At 33.9% G+C, this 20,726-nt stretch overlaps 2 protein-coding genes and 1 long non-coding RNA gene across 3 annotated transcripts; 1 reads left to right on the top strand and 2 right to left on the bottom strand.

Moving 5' to 3' along the window:
- Positions 1-557: 557 nt before the first annotated feature.
- Aduk (unc-51 like kinase 3 homolog Aduk) lies at positions 558-6,791 on the bottom strand. The gene is made up of 6 exons (XM_075289330.1): positions 6,596-6,791; positions 5,599-6,336; positions 4,837-5,176; positions 1,677-1,861; positions 1,534-1,620; positions 558-813 (listed from the first exon to the last, which is right to left on the bottom strand). The coding sequence occupies exons 1-6, from the start codon at positions 6,689-6,691 to the stop codon at positions 664-666; spliced, it is 1,596 nt and encodes a 531-aa protein (XP_075145445.1). The 5' UTR covers positions 6,692-6,791; the 3' UTR covers positions 558-663.
- Positions 6,792-7,777: 986 nt separating this feature from the next.
- Positions 7,778-8,502, bottom strand: LOC142219638 (uncharacterized). Its single transcript, XR_012717683.1, has 2 exons — positions 8,074-8,502; positions 7,778-8,016 (listed from the first exon to the last, which is right to left on the bottom strand). It is a non-coding gene; the product is annotated as an uncharacterized LOC142219638 (long non-coding RNA).
- A 10,643-nt stretch (positions 8,503-19,145) lies between these two features.
- Positions 19,146-20,082, top strand: LOC142219637 (mite allergen Der f 3-like). The gene is made up of 2 exons (XM_075288531.1): positions 19,146-19,673; positions 19,741-20,082. The coding sequence occupies exons 1-2, from the start codon at positions 19,188-19,190 to the stop codon at positions 20,032-20,034; spliced, it is 780 nt and encodes a 259-aa protein (XP_075144646.1). The 5' UTR covers positions 19,146-19,187; the 3' UTR covers positions 20,035-20,082.
- The last annotated feature ends 644 nt before the right edge of the window (positions 20,083-20,726 follow it).

The raw sequence follows: 20,726 nt of genomic DNA, 5'->3' as shown, positions 1-20,726 counted from the left end.
TTAAACTCCGATTTAGTTAAAATTTTGCACAGGGAGTAGAATTAGCATTGTGCCAAATTTGGTTGACATCGGTTCAGATTTAGATATAGCTCCCATATATATGTTTTTCTGATTTCGACAAAAATGGTCAAAATACCAACATTTCCCTTGTAAAATCGCCACTGCTTAGTCGAAAAGTTGTAAAAATGACTCTAATTTTCCTAAACTTCTAATACATATATATCGAGCGATAAATCATAAATAAACTTTTGCGAAGTTTCCTTTAAATTGCTTCAGATTTAAATGTCCCATATTTTTTTACTAACATTGTGTTCCACCCTAGTGCATTAGCCGACTTAAATTTTGAGTCTATAGATTTTGTAGAAGTCTATCAACACATTTGACGGAAGTGATATGGTATCGAAAATTTAGATCTACAAAGTGGTGCAGGGTATAATATAGTCGGCCCCTCCCGACTTTAGACTTTCCTTACTTGTTTTTATAGAAATTTTTGTCCAAAATTTAAAATATATTTAAAAAGCCGACTAGTTTTCTACAACTTCAAGCTAAACACAACATTTTTTTATTTTTTATTTTTCTATATTTTATTATTAATTGTATGAAGTATAACAATAAATAGATATATTTATATAATAATAATGGTATTTTTTCTTTTAGAATATATTACTTCTTCAAAATCACATAAAATAAAATATTTTGTAACAATTTGAACATTCCATAAATAAAAAAACTTAAAAAGTTATTTGAAAATAAGGATAAAATATTCATCATAGAACATAGGAATGTTTCGCAACGATGCCGATGATGATAAACCTGGAGAAAATCAAAAATCTTACAATTATAGATTGATTAAAAGAAATCATATATGAAAGTAAAAAAAAAAACAAGGAACAAGAAAACTAAAAAATAAGTACTTCGTATAGAGAGAGAGAGAGATGGATAGATAGATAGAAATTGATGAAATAAGCCCATATTGATTACGAAAATTCTTGTGTACAAAAAGCTATAAAAAAGTTGTAGTATTATTACATATATATTAAAGTTATTTATCTATTGTAGTGGAAAAGTATATAAATATGATGTGATTAAGAAAAATAAACAATTAGAATAGAAAAAATTAAGTGTACATGAGTGTCAATTATAATAATCCATCGATGTAATTTTGGCGGTATTTTTCTTACGGAGTTTTTTTGTAAAATTTCTACACCAACCCATTTAAGAAAATTTGACAAAAAACTGAATTGAACTTTAATTTCCTCCAAATGAAGATATACGAATTTGAAGATTTAAAATAAAGAGTTACAAAATAGACGAAAATTGGTGTCCATTACGCCTCCAAAAAATATCCGTAAGATTTCACCATACATTAAATACATCACTGGGATCAGCAATAATAGAATCAGTATGAGTAACTAACTGATTTCACGACTAAAGATCTAAGCAGCAAATACATACACACATACACATACGCATTGACAGAATTTTTTTTTATCATCATCTACACTAGAACTACTGTATACAGCAACTGCGTACCGAATGGCTAAGTTTATGGTCATCCTCGATCTCTTTAGCATTTAAAAGACTCTTTATGCTTTCGGCTTCTTTCATCCATAAATCCAACTGCAATATAGAAATTTTTGAAGAATTTTTCTATATGCTAGAAGTTGGTTTCTTACCTGTTGCAACAGTAAAGATCTTCTATCGCCTTTGGGTTCTTTATTTAGAAATGGTACCAAAATTCCTAGAGCCGCAGTGAAGGATTCTAAGGCTGATTCATATTTTCTTTCAAATAGATATAATTCTCCTTGACGACCAATATCCAACCCAGTTTTCAGGGAAGGGCTTGAATGTGAGAGGGAATCTGTAAATTATTATAAGAGGTTTGTACAAAATTTATGGCAATAAATTTGGATAGTGGTAAAAATCTTTATCGGTATTTAGCAAATTTAGTTTCCACTAGTGACAAACGAACTTAGTACTGGTCATAGCCAATTTATAAAATAGGATTTATCGAAAATTTTGTCAAAATTTTATTTCTATAGAAAATTTTGTTAGAATTGTATTTTTATAGAAAATTTTAACAAAATTCTATTTCTATAGAAAATTTTCAAAAAAATTTTATTTCAATAGAAAATTTTCTAAAAAATTTTATATCTATAGAAAATTTTCTAAAAAATTTTATATCTATAGAAAATTTTCTAAAAAATTTTATATCTATAGAAAATTTTCCAAAAAATTCTATTTCTATAGAAAATGTCAAATTTTATTTCTATAGAAAATTTTATAAAAACTTTATTTCTAGAGAAAATTTTGTCAACATTTTATTTTATTTATTTATTATCAAAATTTTATTTCTATAGTAAAATTTGAAAAAAATTGTATTCTATAGAAAATTTTGTCAAAATTTTACTTCTATAAATATTTTGTGAAATTTTATTTCTATAGAAAATTTTAATTCTATAGTAAAATTTGACAAAATTTTACTATAGAATTAATTCGTAAAAAATTTTATTTCTAAAGAAAATTTTGTCAAAATGCTTTCTATAGAAAATTTTCTTAAAATTTTATTTCTATAGAAAATTTTGACAAAATTTTAATTCTATAGAAAATTTTCTCAAAATTTTATTTCTATAAAAAATTTTGCCAAAATTTCTATAGAAAATTTTGCCAAAATTTTATTTCTGTAGAAAATTTTGTCAAGATTTTATTCCTATAGAAAATTTTGTGTAAATTTTATTTCTATAGAAAATTTTGTCAAAATTTTATTTCTATAGAAAATTTTCCAAAAATTTTTATTTCTAGAGAAAATTTTGTCAAAATTTTATTTCTATAGAAAATTTTCCAAAAAATTTTATTTCTAGAGAAAATTTTCCCAAAATTTAATTTCTATAGAAAATTTTCTCAAAATTTAATTTCTATAGAAAATTTTGTCAAAATTTTACTTCTATGGAAAATTTTGTGAAATATTGTCAAAATTTTATTTCTATAGTAAAATTTGACAAAATTTTATTTCTATAGAAAATATATGTATTCATCATGGTCTGTAAGGAATTTTTGTTCTAAAGACTGAAATAAATAAATAAATAAAAAAATTTTGTCGATTTTATTTCTAGAGAAAATTTTCTCTTAATTTCTATAGAAAATTTTCTTTAAATTTTATTTCTATAGAATATTTTCATTAAATTTTATTTCTATAGAAAATGTTGTAAAAATTTTATTTCTATAGAAAATTTGGTCAGAATTTTATTTCTATTGAAAATTTGGTCAAAATTTCATTTCTATAGAAAATGTTGTCAAAATTTTATTTCCATAGAAAATTTTGTCGAAATTTTATTTCTATAGACAATTTTGTCAAAATTTTATTTCTATAGAAAATTTTTCTCAAAATTTTATTTCTATAGAACATTTTTCTCAAAATTTTATTTCTATAGAACATTTTTCTCAAAATTTTATTTCTATAGAAAATTTTTCTCAAAATTGTATTTCTTTAGAAAATTTTAACAAAATTTTATTTCAATAGAAAATTTGTCCAAATTTTCTTTCTATAGAAAATTTTGTAAAAATTTTATTTCTATAGGAAATTTTGTTAGAATTGTATTTTTATAGAAAATTTTATTTTATTTTTATAGAAAATTTTGTCAAAATTTTATTGTTGTTTTTTTGATTTCAGCTTAAAACCATACATTGACTAAACTACAAGTGTAGCTTAAGCTGAAATAATAAAAAAACAACAACAATGATTAAAGAACAAAAACCAATAATAACAAAACAAAACGAATGAACAATTTTATTTCTATAGAAAATTTTGTCAACATTTTATTTCTATAGAAAATTTTATAAAAAATTTTATTTCTATAGAAAATTTTCTAAAAAATTTTATTTGTTCTACATTTTGTCAAAATTTTATTTGTAGAGAAAATTTTGTCAAAATTTTATTTTTATAGAAAATTTTGTTAAAATGTTATTCCTCCTGAAAATTTTGTGAAAATTTTATTTCTATAGACAAGTTTGTGAAAATTTTAGCTACATTTTATTTCTATAGAAACTTTTTTATTTCTATTTCTACAAAATTTTGTCAACGTTTTATTTCTAATGAAAATTTTGTTAAAATTTTATATTTATAGAAAATTTTGTTAAAATTTTATTTCTCTAGAAAATTTTGTGAAAATGTTATTCCTATAGAAAATTTTCTAAAAATTTTATTTCTCTCGAAAATTTTGTGCAGATTTTATTTTTATAGAAAATTTTCTCTTCATTTCTATAGAAAATTTTCTTTAAAATTTTATTCCTATAGAGCATTTTCTTTAAATTTTATTTCTATAGAAAATTTTGTCAAAATTTTATTTCTATAGAAAATGTTGTCAATATTTTATTTCTATAGAAAATTTGGTTAAAATTTTATTTCTATTGAAAATTTGGTCAAAATTTTATTTCCATAGAAAATTTGGTCAACATTTTATTTCTATAGAAAATTTTTTAAAAATTTTGTTTCTATAGAAATCTTTAACAACATTTCGTCAAAATTTTATTTCTTCAGAAAATTTTATTTCAAGAGAAAATTTTGCCAAAATTTCCTTTCTATAGAAAATTTTGTCTAAATTTTATTTCTATAGAAAATTTTTTCAAAATTTTATTTCTATAGAAAATTTTTTCAAAATTTTATTTCTATAGAAAATGTTGTCAAATGTTTATTTCTATAGAAAATTTTGTAAAATTTTATTTCTATAGAAAAATTTCTCAACATTTTATTTCTATAGAAAATTTTGTCAAAATATTATTTCTATAGAAAAACTGTGCTCACCGTGTTTACTATTCTTATTTATGTGGAATGCTTACATAATTGTTTGTAACGGGTTTCAGGCTCCAAAGCTTGTTGTACATTGTTGGATGTTGTTGTAGTGGATGGCAAAGCTTCTTGGCTATTTTTTGCTTGTGTTCTTAAAGCTAAAGCTTTATATTCTTCCTCGATAATAACATTTTTTATTTCCTCAGCTCGTTTAAGATAAGTCTGGGCCCTTTGTCGTAAGGCCATGCGTTTATTAGCATCTGTTTCATCTGTTATCAAGGGCACAAAATATTGCAGGGAACTACAGTAGAGATAATAAGCTTCTTTATAATTTTGTTTCTCATCATACTCCACCGCTTGGGTGACCAAATCGATGGCCTTTTGTAGGGTCTAAAACACACAAGAAATATAATTATAGAAAAAATATAGCTTTACTACAGAAAAATTTTTTTTGACTACGATCACTAAATTAATTAATGCAATTAATTTTTAATTGAAACAGAAAATTAATTACGACAATTACTGCATTAAAAAATTAATTCATTCAATAAAAAAATTGCATCAATATTATTTTAGGTTTGATTAAAAAATCAATTGAATTTTTAATTGGATATTTTTCGGCCTCTATTAAAAGAAAAATTTTATTAATGAATTAATTCATTCAATTAAAAAATTCCTTTATTTTTTATTTTAGGTTTGATTAAAAAATCAATTGAATTTTTAATTGGATATTTTTCGGCCTCTATTAAATTGTAATTGAAAAATTTTATTGATACAGTTTTTTTGTGTGTGTATGAGTAAGGCATTCTTACCTTTTCCGAGGGTACTGTTTTGAGATCAAGAAAAGCATGATTAAAGAAATCATTGAATGCTATACGTTTGCCTGGATCATGCTGTAGCAGACGACTCAATAAATCCTCACACTCTTTACTAATGCGAGCATTTGGTGGTAATGTTATTTTCTCGCAATTCTGTATACGTGACAATAACTCCTCAATGGTCCTTGATGAGTAAGGAGCCCGTCCAAATAGACATTCATATAATATCACACCAATACTCCAAAGATCAGCTCGGGCATCATAGCGTTGTTTACGTATTATCTCTGGTGCCATATACAAAGGAGAACCCTTGAGTTGTTGATTTATTTCACCCAATTTTAAATGCTGGGCAAATCCAAAATCGGCCACCTTCAGGGAAACATTGGAATTGTTCAACTTGGTCAACAATAAATTCTGTGGCTTCAAATCAAAATGGGAAATTTCATTGTTGCGCATATATTGAACCGCAGCGGCTAATTGTCGTAGAAAATATTTGCAGGTGGCCTCTGGCAGTGATTTTTTCGAACGTATAAATGAATGCAAACTACCCGCGTTACAGTATTCGAGTACAATGTAAATGTTCTTGTCATCCCAGAAGAAATCCTGCAATGTCACTATGTATTTGTGATTCAATGACCTTAGCAAACGGATTTCAGTGATTAGGTTTTCACGTGAACTATCCGAAAGCGAGGACATTTCCACAAATTTGATGGCATGGCATGATTTGGTTTTCTGAAATGAAAAAAAAGAAAACAAGTGGGAATTTAAAGTTTTTGTTTAGTGGAAACCTGGTCCTAAACAAAACAAGAGTGGGGAATAAAAGGCATGAACCATTTCACTACGACAATACAAATTTAGTTTTTGTTGTGATGCCAAAGACATTTTTCTTATCGCAGGGCACTAAAACTCCTACACCTTCTATTTTCCCAATTTCATTTTAGAATTTCTAGTATGGCTATAATTATTGCCAATTTTTGTGTTATATGCTTACCTTGTGCCTGGCTCGATAGACTGTCGCATAGCTACCTTCTCCCAATTTTTCCAAGATTTCAAAGTCTGTTATTCGTGGTAGGGCAGCCATAACCATCTACATTACATTTTTATTCCAAAAATAATGGTATTGATTTTGTAAGATTTTGTATTGTTAGTAAAATGGTGTTAAATAAACAGCTGTGTGGTTGAAAACAAATAACTATAACTGACAGCTGTTCACTGACATTGTTGCCAGATTTTTAATTTTCGGTACAACACCCCAATAAACACAAACGTTTGAAAAATGTTAAATTTAAACAATTTTTCAAACATTTTTTTAATGTTAGGTAATATTCAGGTTGTGAAAATCGCGTTCTCACACTATTGCATAGATAATTCGATGTCCTTCCGGTTTGTGTCATAAAACTGCATTAAAAAAGTATATTAAAATTGATGTGATAGTCTTATAAATGTTATATTTATAAGAATTTATAAATGTTTAATCAAATTAATAAACATCTAAACAATCGTGTTTTACTTGACCACAATGATTCTTTTACAACTATCTAAAAATATACTTTATCTGATGTTTTGAAGGGGCTCTTATTGGCGTCGTTCTAAATTGATCTAAAAAGGCACCAATAATTGCACTCATGCGATACTTTTTTGTAGTAACTTGGCGTGGTACAACTTCTCAATAGTGACGGCGCTTTTGCGAAGAGTTTTGGATATCGTATACGACTGTTTTCGGCGTGGTGGGGATTCTCAGAAGCGTCGTCAAATTCAAAAAATGTTGGCAGGGAGACGTTCGGATAAACACTACGACAGAGGTTCGCCTATTTGTTTTGTGTTCGTTCAAGTTTTTCCCTCACACTGCACGAACAATTATGATAACAACATGAAGAAATAAGAAGAAGCATAAACACAAACAATGAGATGGATGAAAAGTTAGGTGTAAAGACATTTTTGTAGTAAAAATGGAAGAAACAATAAAAATTCCAAGCTGACCCTGCCAACATTTTTTGAATTTGGGGACTCTTTTGAGAATCCCATCGTCGGAAAAGCGCCGTCACTATTGAGAAGTTGTACCACGCCAAGTTACTACAAAAATGTTTAGCATGAGTGCAATTATTAGGTGCCTTTATAGATCAATTTAGAACGACGCCAATAAGGGACCCTCCAAACAATCAGAAAAAGTGAATTTTAAGATAGTTGTAAAATAATCATTGTGGTCGAGTAAAACACGTTTGTTTAGATATTTATTAATTTGATTAAACATTTACAAATTCTTAAAAATATAACATTTATACCACTATCACATTACATTTAACATAATTTTTGGCATTAATGATGATGTTGAGTTACAAGTAGCGAGTTACATGTTGCTGCGTCTATCAACCAGTGTTTTTATTCCATGGAGGCAGCGTGTCTGTAAAATATCTGAAAAACAATCACTTTATTCCATTTGGAAAATCACCAAATTGTTCACCAATATACCTTTCACAATTTTAAGCGTATAATCTATGTTTTCAGAACTTTATTTTCGTTTTTATTTAATTAAAATATAACAAGCTGGTTGCGCTTGGCGTTTCACAAAAAATGGCTTTTTTAACAGTAGGGATGGCAAATTACTTGCATGTACTTTTTGATGTACCTTTTCATGATGGTTGAAGTGACATTTACGAGTCTGTGGTAAAGGCCGGTATGCACCTCTAGCGAAAAATTTCATTCCCATAAGAAATGCATTGCTATTTATGCTAACGAAATTTTCGGTAGCGTTCAATTTCGTAAGCTGGTACGCACCTCTAATGAAAATAACAGGGTTGTCAAAAGCATATTTTGGGAGCAAACATTTAATTTATTACAATCATTGTATGCGTAAAAGTTTTAAAAGGTCTGTAAATAATAAACAATTTATTTGAGGAATATTTGGAACATATATTCACAATTTTTAAAAGCGATTAGCTGGTTTAAAATTTATGTACACGTCCCTGTTTTTTTGTTGAAGACTTAAATAAATTTTTGCTACCGAAAATTTCGCTAGAGGTGCATACCGGCCTTAACGATGAGGTTGAAATGGAACTTTGAAATGCTGGCAGGGGATTTAGCGATCCCTCATTTCGGTAGCAAACATTTATTTAAGTCTACCACAAAAAAACAGGGCTGTGTACACAAATTTTAAACCAGCTAATCGCTTTTAAAAATTGTTAATATATGTTTCAAATATTCCTCAAATAAATTGTTTATTATTTACAGACCTTTTAAAACTTTTACGCACACAATGATTGTAATAAATTAAATGTTTGCTGCCAAAATATGCTTTTGACAACCCTGTTATTTTCATTAGAGGTGCGTACTAGCTTACGAAATTGAACGCTACCGAAAATTTCGTTAGCATAAATAGCAATGCATTTCTTATGGGAATGAAATTTTTCGCTAGAGGTGCATACCGGCCTTAAATGTGACGTGATAAGGCCGGTACTATGTTCATCCTTGCGAAAAATTTTATGGAAACCATTATTTCGCACATAGAAAGCGGAGTTTTTTTAGGTAACTTGGAGCGCTATTTTACAGGGAGCGATATTGGATTAAGTTGGTGGTTGTTGCTTGTTTTTACAAAATAACATTTTATTTTGCCTTGGGCAATTGATCTGCTATTCCTTTGATCCTTTGTATAGTTTCGGAACAAAAATATGGTCCGTGTTTGATTTATAAACCCGCACAAATAGTTTTTAATAAATAAATTATTTCTTAATTCACATTGCAAATGGCGCCGTGCTATAAACGTCAGTTTTTCAACACGAAAAAACAAAGTATCACAAATGGAAAAAATTTCGCAAATTTTTCGCATTTTTTGGTTTTGTATGGAGTTTCAACGCGAAAACCGAACAGAGTACCGGCCTATAGTCGGAAAAATTTTATATTTATAAGAATTCATAAATTTTTATCAAAAAAATCAAAAAAAATAAACATCGCGTTTTACTTGACCATAATGATTCTTTTACAACTATCTTAAAATGTACCTTTTCTAATATCTTGCAGGGACTCTTGTTGGCGTCGTTTTAGATTTATTTAAAAAGACACCTAATAATACTCATTCGATAATTTTTTGTAGTAACTTCATGTGGTACAACTTCTCAATAGTGACGGAGCTTTTCCGACGTATTTTGGATATCGTATACGACTGTTTTCGACGTCAAATCCAAAACATTTTGGCAGGGGTGATGTACCGCGTATTGGCATAGATTTCCAGCAATAGAACTTCACAAAATAACAATTTATACTGATAATGGGCAGAGAATGAAGCCGACCCATTTTTATCGGCGGCAGCTGATACAAAAATTTTGCCTCCGGCGGCGGAGGCTTGATGGCTAAGCCGATATAAATTTGTATATTCGTCGACGGACATTTCTCCATTATAAAATCAAATTGAGGTTATTGAAATGGTTATGAGATTAATCGTACAACAAATCTTACAATCAAATTTACATAAAGGGCGGTTAAATTGTAAGGGCCGATGTTGAATTTAAACGCCAAGTTTTTTTTCCGAATTTTATTTGACATTTCTCTATTTCAGACTTACTCAATTTGAACCATGGAGAGACACACAATTCAACAACATGTTAAATGGTTCCAAGAAATGGCAACAATGAATGATCAATTTTCGAAGAAAATCATCTTCAGTTATGAGGCACATTTTGACCTCAGTGGATTCGTCAATCAACAGAATTGCCGCATTTGTGCGAATGAGAATCCAAGAGTGATTGTCGAAAAACCAATGCACCCACAAAGAGTGACTGTTTGGTGCGGTTTATGGGCTGGCGGCATCATCGGGCCGTATTTTTTCCAAAATGAGGCCGGTCAGGCAGTTACTCGTGAGATGATAACGAACTTTTTATGGCCCGAATTGGAAGATATGGATGTGGACCATATGTGGTTTCAGCAGGACGGTGCCACTTGCCACACAGCTAACGAAACAATGACTCTTTTGCGCAACAAATTCAAAGGCCGTGTTATCTCACATAATGGCGATGTCAATTGGTCGCCAAGATCATGTGATTTGACACCGTTGGACTTTTTTCTTTGGGGTTATTTGAAAGAAAAGGTGTACGTCGATAAGCCAACAACAATTCAAGAGCTAAAGGATGAGATAATTCGGCATATTAACGGCATAGAACCTCCATTATGCCTCAGCGTCATCGAAAATTTGGACCATCGGATGAAGGTGTGCCACCGGGGTCGCGGCGCCCATTTGACCGATATTTTGTTCCCTACATAATTGAGTAATACCAATATATCATAATAAAATAAAATTACAATAATTTCCTAAGTTTTATTCAAAATCAACATCGGCCCTTTAATTTTTACCACCCTTTATAATTCATATATTTTCAGCAAGAATTTTGCGAAATTATTATAGAGACCTAATATTGAATAATTGTAGATCGAAAGTTCAAAATTTTGGCAGAAAATACAACAATTATTAATACATTTTTCTAGTTTTAATAAATATTTTTCTTTTATGACCACTTAGTTTTAATAGATTTTTGTTTATTTTAATGGGCTGTTTTGGCCAATATATAAAGGGTGATTTGTTAAGAGCTTGATAACTTTTTTTTAAAAAAAAACGCATAAAATTTGCAAAATCTCATCGGTTCTTTATTTGAAACGTTAGATTGGTCCATGACATTTACTTTTTGAAGATAATTTCATTTAAATGTTGACCGCGGCTGCGTATTAGGTGGTCCATTCGGAAAGTCCAATTTTGGGCAACTTTTTCGAGCATTTCGGCCGGAATAGCCCGAATTTCTTCGGAAATGTTGTCTTCCAAAGCTGGAATAGTTGCTGGCTTATTTCTGTAGACTTTAGACTTGACGTAGCCCCACAAAAAATAGTCTAAAGGCGTCAAATCGCATGATCTTGGTGGCCAACTTACCGGTCCATTTCTTGAGATGAATTGTTCTCCGAAGTTTTCCCTCAAAATGGCCATAGAATCGCGAGCTGTGTGGCATGTAGCGCCATCTTGTTGAAACCACATGTCAACCAAGTTCAGTTCTTCCATTTTTGGCAACAAAAAGTTTGTTAGCATCGAACGATAGCGATCGCCATTCACCGTAACGTTGCGTCCAACAGCATCTTTGAAAAAATACGGTCCAATGATTCCACCAGCGTACAAACCACACCAAACAGTGCATTTTTCGGGATGCATGGGCAGTTCTTGAACGGCTTCTGGTTGCTCTTCACTCCAAATGCGGCAATTTTGCTTATTTACGTAGCCATTCAACCAGAAATGAGCCTCATCGCTGAACAAAATTTGTCGATAAAAAAGCGGATTTTCTGCCAACTTTTCTAGGGCCCATTCACTGAAAATTCGACGTTGTGGCTCGTTAGTAAGTCTATTCATGATGAAATGTCAAAGCATACTGAGCATCTTTCTCTTTGACACCATGTCTGAAATCCCACGTGATCTGTCAAATACTAATGCATGAAAATCCTAACCTCAAAAGAATCACCCTTTATAAATGCAAATAAAACAAGTATATACGGCCGTAAGTTCGGCCAGGCCGAAGCTTATGTACCCTCCATCATGGATTGCGTAGAAACTTCTTCTAAACACTGCCATCCACAATCGAATTACTTAAGTTGCGGTAACGCTTGCCGATGGCAAGGCATCTTAAAACCTCCTAACACCATCTTCTAAATTGTATGACAAAATTTTCTATAGAAAGAAAATTTTGACAGAAATAAATTTTCTATAGAAAAACCTTGGTAGATTATTTTTGGCTCGAGTGGCAACCATGATTATGAACCGAATAAAATTTGAACAAAATTTTCTATTGAAATAAAATTTTGACAAAATTTTCTATAGAAATAAAATTTTGACAATGATGAAAATTTTATTATGAACCGAATAATATTTTAACGAAATTTTCTCTAGAAATAAAATTTTGACAAAATTATCTATAGAAATAAAATCATGACAAAATTTTCTATAGAAAAAAATTTTGGTGGATTATTTTTGGCTCTAGTGGCAACCATGATTATGGACCGATATGGACCAATTTTTGTGTGATTGAACCAATTTTGGTATGGTTGTTAGCGACCATATACTAACACCACGTTCCTAATTTGAACCGGATCGGATGAATTTTGCTCCTCAAAGAGGCTCCGGAGGTCAAATCTGGAGAACGTTTTATATGGGGGCTATATATAATTATGGACCGATATGGACCAATTCTGGCACGGTTGTTAAAGATCATATACTAACACCATGTTTCAAATTACAACCAGATTGGATGAAATTTGCTTCTCTTGGAGACTTCGCAAACCAAATCTGGGGATCGTTTTATATGGGGGCTATATATAATTATGAACCGATGTGAACCAATTTTTGCATGGTTGTTAGAGACCATATACCAATATCATGTACCAAATTTCAGGCGGATCGGATGAAATTTGCTTCTCTTTGAGGCTCCGCAACCCAAATCTGGGGATCGGTTTATATGGGCGCTTTATATAATTATCGACCGATGTGGACAAATTTTTGCATGGTTGTTAGAGACTATATACCAATACCATGTACCAAATTTCAGCCGGATCGGATGCAATTTGCTTCTCTTTGAGGCTTTGCAAGCCAAATCTAGAGATCGGTTTATATGGGGGCTATATATAATTATGAACCGATGTGGACCAATTTTGGCATGGTTGTTAGAGACCATATACCAACATTATGTACCAAATTTCAGCCGGATCGGATGAAATTTGCTTCTCTTTTAGGCTCCGCAAGCCAAATCTGGGGATCGGTTTATATGGGGGCTATATATAATTATGGACCGATGTAAACCAATTTTTGCCTGGTTGGTAGAGACCATATACCAACACCATATACCAAATTTCAGCCGGATCGGATGAAATATGCTTCTGTTAGAGGCTCTACAAGCCAAATCTGGGGATCGGTTTATATGGGGGCTATATATAATTAAGGACCGATATGAACCAATTTTTGCATGGTTGTTAGAGACCATATACCAACATCATGTACCAAATTTCAGCCGGATCGGATGAAATTTGCTTCTCTTTTAGGCTCCGCAAGCCAAATCTGGGGATCGGTTTATGTGGGGGCTATATATAATTATGGACCGATGTGGACCAATTTTTGCATGGTTGGTAGAGACCATATACTAACAGCATGTACCAAATTTCAGCCGGATCGGATGAAATTTGCTTCTCTTAGAGCAATCGCAAGCCAAATTTGGGGGTCCGTTTATATGGGGGCTATACGTAAAAGTGGACCGATATGGACCAATTTTTGCATGGTTGTTAGAGACCATATACCAAATTTCAGCCGGATCGGATGAAATATGCTTCTGTTAGAGGCTCTACAAGCCAAATCTGAGGGTCCCTCTATATGGGGGCTATACGTAAAAGTAGACCGATATGGCCCATTTTCAATACCATCCGACCTACATCGATAACAACTACTTGTGCCAAGTTTCAAGTCGATAGCTTGTTTCGTTCGGAAGTTAGCGTGATTTCAACAGACGGACGGACGGACGGACATGCTTAGATCGACTCAGAATTTCACCACGACCCAGAATATATATACTTTATGGGGTCGTAGAGCAATATTTCGATGTGTTACAAACGGAATGACAAAGTTAATATACCCCCATCCTATGATGGAGGGTATAACAAGTTTATTTCATCTTTTTTCTCGACGTTTCGTCGGCTTTTTCCGACCTTTTCCAGAGAATTTTTTTATTTGAAATATCTGTAGAGGAAAATTCTATTTAGATTTCAGTAATTGTGGATTTTAGTTCTTACTTACAATTGTTTTACATTTGTTTCATTTATAAATTATTAAAACTGGACATCACAAACAATAATAATAACTAAATAAATAAATAAAATGTAAATATTGCAGCAAAACTTTAGGGAGACATGCAACATGTACTATGTGTGTACAACAAGAAGACAATTGAAAATACGAATGGCAGAACATGAAGCCGACATCAACAAACATAGAGAAAGCACAGCTTTAGCACAACACATAAAAGAGAGTGGTCATAGCATAGACTTCAAAGCTGTTAAAATTCTCGACAGAGAGAGAAATGAGAACAAACGTTATACACTGGAGAGCCTACGCATTCAACAGAGAATAGAGACGTCAATGAACACTAAGGAAGACAAAGATAACACCAACTTACAGTATTCCATTGCAATAATTTAAAGAGTAAACATACATAGTTCTGTGATATAGATTTAAAGTTTTGCTGCAATATTTACATTTTATTTATTTATTTAGTTATTATTATTGTTTGTGATGTCCAGTTTTAATAATTTATAAATGAAACAAATGTAAAACAATTGTAAGTAAGAACTAAAATCCACAATTACTGAAATCTAAATAGAATTTTCCTCTACATATATTAAAAAAAAATCTCTGGAAAAGGTCGGAAAAAGCCGACGTAACGTCGAGAAAAAAGATGAAATAAACTTGTTTTATTTGCATTTATATATATTGACCAAAACAGCCCATTAAAATAAACAAAAATCTATTAAAACTAAGTGGTCATAAAAAGAAAATTGTCTATCGGAGGGCCTGCCGATTGCAAAATACTGGTACAACAACATCGTACATCAACAACATCAGCGGCGCGACTTGGCGGCTTCATTTTCTGATAATGGGCTGTAAATTAAACAGACGTTGTAATGCACATTTTCATCCTGGGTGGAGTCCCACTCCACCCAGAGGCCGTAATGAAAGCGAGAATACTCCTCAGGCAGCATTCTCACAAGTCGGTCATAGTCTGAAAGAAATAAGAGCCCAGTATTTTGTGCTGAAAGATAGTGCTGGACACTGGCACAGGAAGTGAAATGAATCTTCCGCCGGGTCCAGACACCACGTACAAATATCTTCATACTTTAGACTGATCCTTACTATATGTTTTTCATGAGTATTGTGTCCTGTTATGATACCTATTATCGGCCCCTCGTCGTCTCTTTGCATCGACATCAGAATCTCAGAGTTTCTTTTATTCTTTTCGTCCCATATTAGTTTCGTTTGTTAACAGCCCGCAGAAGAAGCCCAAAAAGTCTCTTCCATAAGTCTTCATATATGCTATTGATCCTGTAAATAAACAAAGTAAGCGGTGGAAAAACGTTCGAAATGACGTTATTTGTGTCACCTCCGCATTCCTTATCCAGTACATTTGCCTCTTCATTCCCAGTTATGCCATAATGGCAGACCCCTTCGACCCTATGTCTGTATTGCCCAGGGCCTTTGTTGCTGCCAAACTATCGATGATGATGCTGATATCGCATTTAAATTATGGACTCATCGATAGAAGTTCTGCAGCTTTCGCAATAGCAAATATCTCTGCCTGAAAAATGCTGCATTCATCATCTAATTGAAAGATTGCCTAATCTCCAACTCCTTGGAGTATAGTCCGCTTCCTGTACCCTCAGCCATTTTTGAGCCATTAGTATAGATGTTAAGATTACGGAAGTGTATCCTGTTTTCATCCCAGTCGCCTCCGCCTTCCTTATCCAGTACATTTTCCTATTCATTCCGTGTTATGCCATAATGTCCAGGTATTCAGCTCAGAGTTAAACAGCGGCTGACCCCTTCGACCCTATGTCTGTATTGCCCAGGGTCTTTATTGCTGTCAGACTATCGATGATAATGCTGATATCGCATTTAAATAATGGCCTCGTCGAAAGAAGTTCTGCAGTTTTTACAATAGCAAATATATCTGCCTGAAAAATGCTGCATTCATCATCCAATTTAAAGAATACCTTAACTCCAACTCCTTGGAGTATATTCCGCTGCCTGTACCCTAGGCCATTTTTGAGACATCAGTATAGATATTAAGATTACCGAAGTGTATCCTGTTTTCGTCCCAGTCCTCTATGTTCGGGATAATTGACTTTAGGTTACCCTCATACATATGCTGTTTCGCCATATAGTCAGTTCTCATATGTCGACTGGCATAGACTATCAGTTCAGTATGTCTGCAGCCCGTGTTCTCTAATGAGTCCAGGCCCTTTAGTCTGATCAGTATGACCTACTCGGTCCTCCTAATATGCAGGTCCAGAGGGCATACCACCATCAATACCTCCAGGGCGGCGGTGGCCGTTGTCCCCATAAGGTATGAAGTAGTCCGGTTGCAATCAATAGTGGGCTTCTGTATCTCTTCATGTTAATCGCATTATTAAAAAATTGAACAAATGAGGAACTTATACCAACATACAATTGTGACGAGAGAGAAGACATGGGCAAGTGATATACTACATAAATCAGACGCTCTCTGGCCACAGCTACTTTCGTAATTATCTGTACCGTATGGGGAAAAGGATCTCAGGCAATTGCGAATTTACGAAGATGAAGAGGTCATAGACGATGACACAGATGATGACAAAGTGAGAGGAACTGTACGTATATTTGCTGGCTACGTTCTACGCAAGGAAAACGTTGGCATGGACCCGACGACATTATAAATTGAAGCTTTAGTGTCATCGCGCAGACTAGCAGCAAAAGTTGTTGCAGACGGCGGTCAAGGGCCATATGTAATTTTTTTCTGCATACCGCACGGTATACGGGGCAACCGCATTAGTTATTGCAGGAACGATCCCAATATGCGTCTATGCCATTGAGCGGAAAAATATTCGAGGCCAAACAACAAATTTGATACCGGACATAAAACAAAAAACTAGGGATATGTGGCAGGAACGAGACAAAGGGCATCTGGACACACCGGCTTATAACCGACATACAATTATGGCGAGAGATAAGACACTGCAAGCGACATTCTACATGACATGGACACGACGACATGTGACATTGAAGCTTTAGTCTAATCGAAGACTAAAAGCCGACGGTCACAGACCACTTGGGGTTCCCCCAAGAGGTAATGGACTGGATGACATGAGAAATTGAAGCTTAAGTCTGGTCGCAGACTAAAAGGCGACGGTCGCTGACCATGTGAGTGTCCACCACGAGGTAATGGACTGGATGACATGAGAAATTGAAGCTTAAGTCTGGACGCAGACTAAAAGCCGACGGGAGCCACCGTGGTGCAATGGTTAGCATGCCCGCCTTGCATACACAAGGTCGTGGGTTCGATTCCTGCTTCGACCGAACAACAAAAAGTTTTTCAGCGATGGATTATCCCACCTCAGTAATGCTGGTGACATTTCTGAGCGTTTCAAAGCTTCTCTAAGTGGTTTCACTGCAATGTGGAACGCCGTTCGGACTCGGCTATAAAAAGGAGGTCCCTTGTCATTGAGCTTAACATGGAATCGGGCAGCACTCAGTGATAAGAGAGAAGTTCATCAATGTGGTATCACAATGGACGGGATGACATGAGAAATTGAAGCTTAAGTCTGGACGCAGACTAAAAGGCGACGGTCACGGTGCACGTGGGGTTCCACCAAGAGATAATGGACGAGATGTCATGAGAAATTGAAGCCTAAGTCTGCACGCACACTAAAAAGCAACGGTCACGGTGCACGTGTGGTTTCACCACGAGGTACTGGACGGGATGACATGAGAAATAGAAGCTTAAGTCTGGACGCAGACTAAAAGCCGACGGTCACGGACCACTTGGGGTTCCCCCAAGAGGTAATGGATGGGATGACATGAGAAATTGAAGCTAAAGTCTGGTCGCAGACTAAAAGCCGACGGTGATGGTCCACGTGGGGTTCCACCACGAGGTAATGGACGGGATGACATGAGAAATAGAAGCTTAAGTTTGGTCGCAGACTAAAAGGCGATGGTCGCTGACCATGTGAGTGTCCACCACGAGGTAATGGACGGGATGACATGATTAAATGAATCTTAAGTCTGGACGCAGTTATGCCATAATGGCAGACCCCTTCGACCCTATGTCTGTATTGCCCAGGGCCTTTATTGCTGCCAAACTATCGGCGGTGATGGTCCACGTGGGGTTCCACCACGAGGTAATGGACAGGATGAGATGAGAAATAGAAGTTGAAGTCTGGACGCAGAAATAGAAGCTTAAGTCTGGTTTCGAATTGGAATCATACACGGAGGATATGGTATCGTGGACTGTGATGGAGTCCGTTACACGGGTGGGCGCACTGTACAACCTGATTATTATTCGAGTCAATAGACATGGGATATTCATTGCCACTGCCCACCTTATTATTCCCTACGTATGTAACCAAAATCAAATAGTCCATCGATATGGTTGACAGTCTCATAGGGCAATGCTACAACAACAACAAATTGTCAGTAAATTGCCGTTAAACATATTTGCCGTGATTTAATAAACGACCGGCAATAAAGTTATCATTATCTTCTAAATAAAATAAATGTTGTAGATGGAAAATTTATGATCCTCATTAGGACTCTTTATCTAATCGGCCATTGTTTACCAGTTTTGGTTGTTCGAAGACATGAAAATCTATGACTATGGCGATCCTTTTCGAAAAGATTAAAAAATCATCTAAATATTATCGTCGTCGTCGTCACACGTACTTGCACCGATCAAGGGGCATTGATAAGATTTCAGGTTTGACGAAATTGGCGAAAACATTTCATATAAAATACAGTGTGTGTATGGATAAACTGTTAGTGCTTCTTAAAAATGTTGTCGAAGTCTTGTCTGGTGGCTCTAGTGGTGGTTGCTGTGGTAAGCAGTGTTAACTGCTTTCCCGAGTCACGTGTGGTAAATGGTACTGCTACCGATATTACCACCTATCCATTCATGGTGTCCTTGCGTGGTCCCACTGGTTCTCATTCATGTGGTTCAAGTATCATTGCTCCCCGTTGGATCCTAACCGCAGCCCATTGTGTTGATGGACGTACAGCCAGCCAGTTGAGTATTCAGTATGCCACTACTACAATTAGTGCTAATGGTGAAAATGTTGTCGGTGTGAAACGCATTATTATGCACGAAGGCTATAATCCCTCCAAGTCATATGCCAATGATATTGCCTTGTTGGAATTACACGGATCTTTGATTTACAATTACAAAACAATTGCTCCAGTTACCTTGCCCGATTCCTATTTTGAGGTTGATCAAGTTCCCGAGGGTGCTCCCGGTGTTTTGGCTGGTTGGGGTTTGAATGCGGTAAATTAAAGAATGTGTTCAATGTGGATTGTGTAATACCTTAACGCTATGTTTTCTTCTCTTGCAGACCGGTGGTGTTGTCCAAAGCCATTTGCAATCCGTTGATTTGAAAATCTACTCCGATGCTGAATGTCAATTGAGACACAATTATGCAACTACGGCTGATCATATTTGTGGCGGTGTTGATGAAGGCGGCAAAGGCCAATGCTCTGGAGACTCTGGTGGTCCCCTCTTGCACTTGGGTACCGTTCAACTTGGTATTGTATCATGGAGTATTAAACCTTGCACAGTGGCTCCTTATCCAGGTGTTTATACCAAAGTTTCCCATTACATCGATTGGATCTACAAGCATATCTATTAAGAGTGCATTTAATTAATTTTAAAATAAACGAAGGCATCAAATAATTGATATTGTGTCGCAGTTTTATTTTAAGGTAGATTTATTATAAGGTTAGATTATAGGGTCAGCCCGTTATTTGGATTTACTTAGAGAATTAAGTCCATTGCGGTTCCACAGGTGGAGAAATTCTTGACTTCTTAAGGCCGGTACTATGTTCATTCTTGCGAAAAAAAATTATAGAAACCATTATTTCGCACATAGAAAGCGTTGTTTATTTAGGTAACAGGGAGCGTTATTTAACAGGGAGCGATATTGAATCAAGTTGGTGCTTGCTGTTTGCTATTACAAAATTAACATTTTATTTTTCCTTGGGCAATTAATCTGCTACTCCTTTGATCCTTTGTATATTTTCGGAACAAAAATATGATCCGTGTTTGCGTTTTAAACCCACAAAAATAGTTTTAATAAATAAAATATTTCTTAATTCACATTGCAAATGGCGTCATTCTCCAAACGTCAGTTTTCAATTCGAAAAAAAACAAAGTACCACAAATGGAAGAAATTTTGCAAATTTTTCGCATTTTTGGTTTTGTATGGAGTTTCAAAGCGAAAACCGAACAGAATACCGGCCTTTATCCGTAAATTCTACATACGACTGGCGACCGCATAAATAATTAAGAACCCAAGGTTTGGTTCCTGCCCAAAGGGACGTG

This window comes from Haematobia irritans, chromosome 1 (genome assembly GCF_050003625.1).
Source record: "Haematobia irritans isolate KBUSLIRL chromosome 1, ASM5000362v1, whole genome shotgun sequence".
Taxonomy (NCBI): Eukaryota; Metazoa; Arthropoda; class Insecta; order Diptera; family Muscidae; genus Haematobia; species Haematobia irritans.
The sequence above is the reverse complement of the archived record's forward strand: the minus strand, read 5'-3'. Positions and strand labels throughout refer to the sequence as shown.